Genomic DNA, 10,000 nt, shown 5'->3' with positions numbered 1-10,000 from the left:
TGTATGTGTGTGTGTGTGTGTGTGAGTAGGCCTGACCTCTGAGGGGATCTACCGTAAGAGCGGGGTGAACAGCCGCGTGGCGTCTCTGCTGGAGGCGTTCCGGCAGGACGCCAGGAGTGTGTGGCTCAAGGAGGGCGAGCAGCAGCTGGACGACGTGGCCAACGTGCTCAAGCGCTTCTTCAGAGACCTCAACGATGGACTGTTCACCACACACACCTCCCAGCACTGGCTCAACACCACAGGTACACACACACACACACACACACCTCCCAGCACTGGCTCAACACCACAGGTACACACACACACACACACACCTCCCAGCACTGGCTCAACACCACAGGTACACACACACACACACACACCTCCCAGCACTGGCTCAACACCACAGGTACACACACACACACACACCTCCCAGCACTGGCTCAACACCACAGGTACACACACACACACACACACACCTCCCAGCACTGGCTCAACACCACAGGTACACACACACACACACACACACACACACACACAGGCGCTTCTTCAACACATGCACACACACACACACACACACACACACACACACAAGCGCTTCTTCAGACATGCACACGCACACACGCGCGCACACACACACACACACACACACACACACACACACACACACACACACACAAGCGTTTCTTCACACATGCACACGCACACACACACATACATTCCACAGTTCCTGTCTCCTGACCTCGGCCCCTTTGAAAACTTGTGACATTAAAAATGAAGCAGAGCAGGAACTGTGACTGTGGAATGTAGTTTGATTATTCTGGGCAGAAATACCTGCTCATAGGTGCCAGAAGTTAGTTGACTATGCAACGCAGATTCAGTGATTTAAAGTGAGGTTAGTGAGGAGATTTTGAAAATAATTCCTCAGTTCATGTCAACTGTTTGAGGTTGAAGAGAAAATTGTCAGATTAATAGCCTATCCCTTTGCTTTGCTCCCTGAAGAAAATAATATGAATAAATAACATAAAATGAACATAGAGTATATTTTCATCTATTGACCCTGATAATGAGGTAATGTTTGTTTACATTACATTACATTTAGCAGACACTTTTTGACCAAAGTGACTTACATATGTCAGCTATATTACAAGGGATTACATTGTCCCCAGAGCAACTTGGGGTTAAGTGCCTTGCTCAAGGGCACAACGGTGGAAGCCGGGAATTGAACCGATAACTTTCAGGCTACTGCACGCTAGCCCAGCTCCTTAACCACTACACTACCACCACCCTACACTGCACACTAGCCCAGCTCCTTAACCACTACACTACCACCATCTACTGCATGCTAGCCCAGCTCCTTAACTACTACACTACTACTGCATGCTAACCCAGCTCCTTAACCACTATGCTACCACCTACTGTATGCTAGCCCAGCTCCTTAACCACTACACTACCACCTACTGCATGCTAGCCCAGCTCCTTAATCACTACACTACCACCACCTACTGCATGCTAGCCCAGCTCCTTAACCACTACACTACCACCACCCTACAGGCTACTGCATGCTAGCCCAGCTCCTTAACCACTACACTACACTACTACTGCATGCTAGCCCAGCTCCTTAACTACTACACTACCACTGCATGCTAGCCCAGCTCCTTAACCACTACACTACCACTGCATGCTAGCCCAGCTCCTTAACCACTACACTACCACTGCATGCTAGCCCAGCTCCTTAACCACTACGCTACCACCGCCCACATTGTATAAGTATATATACTCTGTATATATACTTTGTATAAGTATATATACTCTTTTGATCCCGTGAGGGAAATTTGGTCTCTGCATTTATCCCAATCCGTGAATTAGTGAAACACACTCAGGACACAGTGAATACACAGTGAGGTGAAGCACACACTAATCCCGGTGCAGTGAGCTGCCTGCAACAACAGCGGCGCTCGGGGAGCAGTGAGGGGTGAGAGGTGCCTTGCTCAAGGGCACTTCAGCTGTGCCTACTGGCGCTCGGGGAGCAGTGAGGGGTGAGAGGTGCCTTGCTCAAGGGCACTTCAGCTGTGCCTACTGGCGCTCGGGGAGCAGTGAGGGGTCAGGTGCCTTGCTCAAGGGGAGCAGTGAGGGGTCAGGTGCCTTGCTCAAGGGGAGCAGTGAGGGGTCAGGTGCCTTGCTCAAGGGCACTTCAGCCGTTCCTACTGGCGCTCGGGGAGCAGTGAGGGGTCAGGTGCCTTGCTCAAGGGGAGCAGTGAGGGGTGAGAGGTGCCTTGCTCAAGGGGAGCAGTGAGGGGTCAGGTGCCTTGCTCAAGGGCACTTCAGCCGTGGATGTGGGCATATAGGGGAGCAGTGAGGGGTCAGGTGCCTTGCTCAAGGGCACTTCAGCCGTGGATGTGGGCATATAGGGGAGCAGTGAGGGGTCAGGTGCCTTGCTCAAGGGGAGCAGTGAGGGGTCAGGTGCCTTGCTCAAGGGGAGCAGTGAGGGGTCAGGTGCCTTGCTCAAGGGGAGCAGTGAGGGGTCAGGTGCCTTGCTCAAGGGCACTTCAGCCGCGCCTACTGGTCGGGGTTTTTTTTCTTTCTTTTATGGTAGCGCTACAAACTTGTTTGAAACCAAACGTTGACAGACGTGGGAGGGAACTTTTCACCTTGCCAGCTTCGACCAATCACCGACTGAAAACACTTCTGCTCCGTGACGCTCTTGTGCTTCCTCTCATACACACACACACACACACACACACACACACACACACACACACACAGGGGCGAGAGGAGAAAGGCCACACATAGACGATTGGGCTGTTGTAGTCGCTTCTGTTAACTTGTTTTTCACTTCCTGGTTCCTGTGCATGTTGTGTGTAGTAATGATCCTCTGTGGTGAAGTTTCGGTAACACTTGACTTGACGGGTGAGTTCATAACACATTCATAGCAACTGTCATAAACTGCACATAAAGCATTCATGACTTTCATGAGACATGACTCAACATTCATACCAAACCTTTCATGAATGTGGAAGACAGAACGACAAAATAAATTTAGTCAAAATAAAAGTCCAACATTGTATTTGTGCAACCTGTATACCATTAATTTAATCTCTCCAGCCTTTGTAAATATTTCATGAATATCTTATGAAGTCTACATCGAATGTCACTTTACTATACAAGTTGTGAAGTATTCGTAATCACTGAGTTTAACACTGGGATGTAAACTAGCCTACAGTACATTCAGCTGACCCGTATTTGTGTAACCTGGAACGGTTGGACATTCCCAGTAGCAAAAGATGAAAAATTATCTACAAAGGTTACATCATAAACCAAATACATTTTTATGAAGCAAAAATTATTTGCTTGACCATGTTCTGTCTTTTTGGCACTGGAGTGGCCCATTGACTCAGATGTGACTTGATCAGGTAAGAGGTTTGGACCAAAAATGGCAATGCTGCTTTGCGACTTTGGACTTTTATTTTGACAAGTTCTCGTCGTTCTGTCTTCCACATTCATGAAAGGTTTGGTATGAATGTTGAATCATGTCTCATGAAACAGTCATGAATGCTTTATGTGCAGTTTATGACAGCTGCTATGAATGTGTTATGAACTCACCCGTCAAGTCAAGTGTTACCGAAGTTTCTAATGTTGTGTGTAGTAATGATGCTTTGTCGTGATGTTTCTAATGTGTGTAGTAATGATGCTTTGTCGTGATGTTTCTAATGTTGTGTGTAGTAATGATGCTTTGTCGTGATGTTTCTAATGTTGTGTGTAGTAATGATGCTTTGTCGTGATGTTTCTAATGTGTGTAGTAATGATGCTCTGTGGTGATGTTTCTAATGTTGTGTGTAGTAATGATGCTCTGTGGTGATGTTTCTAATGTGTGTAGTAATGATTTCCCTCTCTCTCTCTCTCTCTCTCTCTCTCCCTCCCTCTCTCCCTCTCTCCCTCTCTCTGTGCCCCCCCCCCCCAGCTCTCTGTGATGATGTCAGTAAGATCTCTAAGTACCAGCAGCTCTTCAGCGGCCTCCCCAGAGTTAACAAAGCCACACTATGTGCTCTTGTCAATCACTTATACTGGTAACACACACACACACACACACACACACACACACACACACACACACACACACACACACACACACACTACGTGCCCTTGTCAATCACTTATACTGGTAACACACACACACACACACACACACACACACTACGTGCTCTTGTCAATCACTTATACTGGAAACACACACACACACACACACACACACACACACACACACACACACACACACTACGTGCTCTTGTCAATCACTTATACTGGTAACACACACACACACACACACACACACACACACACACACACACACACACACACACACACACACACACACACACACCAGTCGTTGTGTTCCTTAAGCGTCTGTATATAAATTCATATAATCACAACACACTTAGAACATACTAAGGCTAACTGCTTAGAGTCCACAACGGGACCTAAGCATTTGTTAGCAGAACCTATATACTGTACAGTTAGCCTCAAAATGTATTATTGTTATTATAGTAGATGGAATCCACTATCTTGAAATCTCCTGGCTTCTTCTTCGTATAACCTTTTGTTTTTACCTTTTCAATTAATACAGCTCTAACCACTTAACATACAGACATGTTGAAATAACCGTTGTGTAGGTCTGGAGTTGAGCAAGAGAGTTATCATTTCAGATTTTTTGAAAAGTTTATAGGGGATTAAAAATGTTAAAAAACGTATTTTTTTATGACATCACAAAGGGGGCTCATTTAGAAGGGTCGTAAAGTAATCAGGTGCGGGTCCACCTGCAATGTCAGCTTCTAAGCATACAATCCCTAAACTACACATCCTATAATTAATCGCCTTCGACCACACTGCTTTCAAGCATATCTCAATTCTCTTCAACAAAGCTTACGTTCTTGGTGTCTGCTTCGTCCAACAAACTAAGACGAAACGGACATTTTTCTACCACACCCAATGTAAGTTACAATTAATTTGTGTTTTTTATGCGAATGGAGTGTGTGAAGTCTGTTTAAAATGACTCGGCTAGTTAATCAAGCAAGCCAGCTGGCGTTACCTGTCATCGATTAGCAACATACTCATAGCTGCTAGGCTACGTCTAGAGAAGACGTTAAGTTTAATTATAGCTATTTTTTTTTCAGGAATCTCCCCACCAACATTAAGCCAGCAGCTTTCCATCCACTATTGTAATTCCTCTGGAATTGCTTCCTAGTTATTATTATTATTATTATTATTATTATTATTATTATTATTATTATTATTATTGATATTTTCTTCTCTATTATTGAGTTAAATGTTCCAAATGTAAAGCACTTTGAGCTGCATTCTGTATATGAAAGGTGCTATACAAATAAAGCTTATTATTTGTGTGTGTGTGTGTGTGTGTGTGTGTCTGTCTGTCTGTCTGTCTGTCTCTGTGTGTGTGTGTCTGTCTGTCTGTCTCTGTGTGTGTGTGTAGTGTCCAGTGTTTTGCGGACAAGAACCAGATGAATCTGCATAACCTGGCCATTGTGTTTGGACCCACCCTCTTCCAGACAGACGGCAAGGACTACAACGCTGGACGCGTCATAGAAGACCTCATCCAGCATTACATCTCCATCTTTAGCGTGAGTGTGTGTGTGTGTGTGTGTCTGTTGATGCATGAGTGTGTGAGTGTGTGTGAGTGTGTGTCATAGAAGACCTCATCCAGCATTACATCTCCGTTTTTAGCGTGTGTGGGTGCATGAATATAAGTAGATATCTAGATAGATAGATAGATAGATAGATACTTTATTGATCCCCAGGGGAAATTCAAGAAGGATAAGTATATATATTCTTTTGATCCCGTGAGGGGAAATTTGGTCTCTGCATTTATCCCAATCTGTGAATTAGTGAGCTGCCTGCATCAACAGCGGCGCTCGGTGAGCAGTGAGGGGTTAGGTGCCTTGCTCAAGGGCACTTCAGCCGGTCTTACTGGTCGGGGTTTGAACCGACAAGTCCGAAGCCTAACCAGTAGGCCACGGCTGCCCCAATATATATATATATATATATATAAGTGTGTGTGTGTTTCTGTGATTATAGAAAGAAGAGAAGGGTTAAAGAGAAAGGATGTGAGTGTGTGTGTGTGTGTGTGTGTGTGTGTGTGTGTGTGTGTGTGTGTGTGTGTGTGTGTGTGCGTGCGTGCGTGTGTGCGTGCGCGTGTGTGCGTGCGCGCGTGTGTGTGTGTGTGTGTGAGAGAGAGAGTGTTATATAAGGAATGCCATACATTCCTGGGGAAGACTGATTACAAAACAAGCAGTTGTCATAGAAACATGAAGATGACAGGTCTGTGAGCTATAATGAGGGCTCAGAGAAGAAGACAAACACACACAGGCACGTACACTCACACATGCGGGCACTCATGCACACACACACACACACACACACACACACACACACACAGGCACGTACACACTCACACATGCGGGCACTCATGCACACACACACATACATTACATTACATTACATTACATTACATTGCATTACATTTAGCAGACACTTCTTGACCAAAGTGACTTACATATGTCAGCTATATTACAAGGGATCACATTGTCCCCGGAGCAACTTGGGGTTAAGTGCCTTGCTCAAGGGCACAACGGTGGAAGCCGGGAATTGAACCGACAACTTTCAGGCTACTGCACGCTAGCCTAGCTAGCACACACACACACACACACACACACACACACACACACACACACACACACTCACACACTCACACTCTCACACTCACACACACAGACATACACACACAGACATACACACACACACACACACACACACACACACACAGACACACACACACACAGAAGCTCAGTCAAAACAACACAAAGGTGCACTATGGGCACTCTGAGCAAGTTATTCTGTTTTGAACCATTTCTCCCTCTCTCTCTCTGTCCCCCTCTCTCTCCTCTCTCTGTCCCTCTCTCTCTCTCCCTCCCTCTCCCCCTCTCTCTCTCTCTCTCTCTCCTCTCTCTCTCTCCCTCCCTCTCCCTCTCTCTCTCTCTCTCTCTCTCTCTCCCTCTCGCTCTGTCCCTCCCTCTCGCTCTGTCCCTCTCTCTCTGTCCCTCTCTCTCTCTCCCTCTCTCTCTGACAGCAAAACACTGAAAATGGAAAAAACTCCGACGCGTTTCGGCAAACAAGCCTTCATCAGGGAGTCAAACCAAACTCCCTGATGAAGGCTTGTTTGCCGAAACGCATCGGAGTTTTTTCATTTTCAGTGTTTTACTGGCCACTGATGTAAATATTTCTGTTAACCGTTTTGTTGCTTGATTTATGCCTTCTCGGTCTTCTTGAAATTTTGTGAACAAAAATGTGTATATCAAATTTTCTGTTTGGGTACTATTAAGTTCAGCCTCATAAAGGTGTACACTGTCTTTTTCCCACCGAAATTGAGTTGGAAGGGAATATAATTTGTTTTCTGGTTTTAGCAATGGTTCAGAGTTGTTCTTTTTTAGACTTAGTGTAATATGGCTATGATCTGAAAGTGGGATTTGGGGCATCACCATAAAGTAATTGATTAAACTTTGATCAACATCAGTAATAGCATAGTCTACAACGCTGTTGCCGAGATGGGAGCAGTAGGTGAACCTACCCAGAGAGTCACCCCTTGTTCTACCATTAGCTATGAAGAGACCTAGGCTTTTACATAGTTGGAGTATCTGTCTGCCATTTTTGTTTACAATACTGTCATTGCTCTGGCGTGGTTTTTCAAGATGAGTAATGTTATTCATTTGTGTGTCAGTAATATATGTATAGCCATTTGAGTTAATATAATCTAATTCTCTGCCAGTTCTTGCATTCATGTCCCCCATAAGCAAGACCGATCCTTCTGATTGGAATTGTATGATTTCTGATTGTAAAATTTGGAATATTTCTTCAGAATAATAAGGCGACTCTTTAGGGGGTATATAAATGGCACATACATAAATGTCAAGATCTGAGGAAGTGAGCTCCTTTTTTTAACTTAATCCATATATGTGACTTCCCTTTTTTTACAGGGTAGATATGATTTGCAAGGTATTCTTTGTACAATACAATAATTCCCCCAGAATCTCAGAGCTCCCTATATATGGGAATAGATTGGCATACATGTCCTTCTCTACTCCATGTTTCAGCACTATGATCATATCTGAGCTATATACAAGATTTACAAAGTCAGGGTGTGTACTCTTGTCACCAAAAGCAGACGAGTACAACCCTTGTATGTTATAGCTAGTGATTTTAAGTGATGTCATTTGTTTTTTGTATGATGTATATTAGTTTGCCAGAAATAGTAATGTTTTGTAGCCTGGTAAACCAGAGCCTGGAATCTTTCAGATGAAGGGTCTGGCCACGAGTAATGAAAATGGCCCAATTCGAGGGGCGGCACCAAGCATGCATTTGAAACTCTCACTGCACGCAGTTGGATAACGCTATGACCAATCACAACAATTCATCAGTGTCAGTCATCAGTGTAGCTCGCCTTTGTCCCACCTACACCGATTTGATTGGTCCCTCTCGCTCGAGAGATAGAAGAAATTTGGATCATTGCTCGTGGCCAGAGTATCTTGCGGGCACAATTCAAATTGTGCTCTCGCGAGAACTCTGGATTTCCAAGGTAATGTTTTACTACTCAAGTACATCAATTTAATAGCTGAGGCTAGAACTATTTATGTAATATGTTACTAATAGACAAAGGAAAAAAACAAAAACAACACATATGGACAAACAAACAGACATACAGGACAGGGACAAGTAGACCGACAGATAGATGCTTGGAACTGTTACACATATATCTATAACATACAGTATAGCCCCACCCACATATTCATCCTTACCCCTTCTAACCCCACACATACACACACACACACAGACTAGTCACATAACCCCCCCTACAACCACTAGTGGAAGATTGTCACATATTAGTTGTAGCATTGTTTTTATCTGTGTGAGATCAGTACCTCCTTTTGATAAAGCAGCTGCTTAGGTAGACCTATGCGTCCGCTCTGAACTTTGTCCATCTCTGATGACCTTACTTTCCTCCAGATTTAGGGGTCTTTGCCTATTCAATGTAGTGTCTTTGATGGTTCTAGCAAAGAGCTTCATGCCCTCCTAGTGTATGTGTACATTGTCATAAAGATGTTTGATGTCAATGTCTTTGTGATGTGCAATCTGTACATTTGGTATTTGAACACAGGAGGACATGACTTTGTCGTTGATTTTGTCTGTGATCCTTTTTGGTATGTCGCGCCTAGGCAGCAGAGATGAGAGGATTACTTTGGCATTTGGGCACATTTCTGATGTCATCTTGATGATGTTAATTAATGCGTCGGCTACATCAATCTCCCTTGACTTGAGGTCATTTGTCCCTGTGTGGATGATTATGTGGGATGTAGTTGGTGGGATGATGGGATGTAGTATGATGGGATGTGGTTGTGTAGAGTGCCTTTTAGCAGTATGTCCCTTACTGCATTTGTGGTAGGACACCATAGTTTTTTTACATTTCGTCGTGGAAAAAAGACGTCTTTGGTCCAGGTGATTTCCATTTGAGTCACACAAAATGAAGATGTTGTCTTTTCGCTGATTTCCAAGCCTGGTCTCTTGTTGACCATGGGTGGATCTGGTTGATGGAATGGAGCCTTGGTTAGTTTGTGGGATGTTTTGATGTCGTATGGGAGAATCTGCTGGGACTACAGACAAGTTGGCCGAGTTGTTTTTCCGAGCCACGTGATGATTTTGAGTGCTTGTTTGATCTGGTGCATCTCTGATCATCTTGGTGGTAGGCCTGCTGTCAGATAGGATGTTCTGTTTCTCTGTCAGCATCCTGCTCCGCATGTCCAGTAGTTGAACCTCCAGCGCCTGGCTGTGCTGCTCTCTCCTCAGCAACTCCTCTTTCACTGTACTCAGTTGCTGCCGCAGCTCCTGGTTGGCCTCCTCTAGTTGTCTGACTGCTGAGCAGAGTTGTTGTAGCAGACCCATGTTTGGGTGGACATTT

At 44.7% G+C, this 10,000-nt stretch overlaps 1 protein-coding gene across 8 annotated transcripts in view; it reads left to right on the top strand.

Annotated features, from left to right (window-relative positions):
* The window catches only part of LOC121683331 (arf-GAP with Rho-GAP domain, ANK repeat and PH domain-containing protein 1-like), a 100,180-nt gene that overhangs the window by 75,044 nt on the left and 15,136 nt on the right, over positions 1 to 10,000 (top strand). For 7 of the 8 annotated variants that reach the window (XM_042062936.1, XM_042062939.1, XM_042062938.1 and 4 more), the window contains 3 exons: positions 30 to 242; positions 3,941 to 4,046; positions 5,468 to 5,615. In XM_042062936.1, the coding sequence (XP_041918870.1) occupies positions 30 to 242; positions 3,941 to 4,046; positions 5,468 to 5,615 (467 nt within the window). Of the gene's footprint in view, positions 1 to 29; positions 243 to 3,940; positions 4,047 to 5,467; positions 5,636 to 5,672; positions 5,745 to 10,000 lie in introns of those variants that run through there. The other variant, XM_042062940.1, reaches the window with a different exon arrangement.

This window comes from Alosa sapidissima, chromosome 15 (genome assembly GCF_018492685.1).
Source record: "Alosa sapidissima isolate fAloSap1 chromosome 15, fAloSap1.pri, whole genome shotgun sequence".
NCBI lineage: Eukaryota > Metazoa > Chordata > Actinopteri > Clupeiformes > Clupeidae > Alosa > Alosa sapidissima.
Note: the sequence above shows the minus strand (reverse complement) of the source record. Positions and strands in the feature narration are given on the sequence as shown.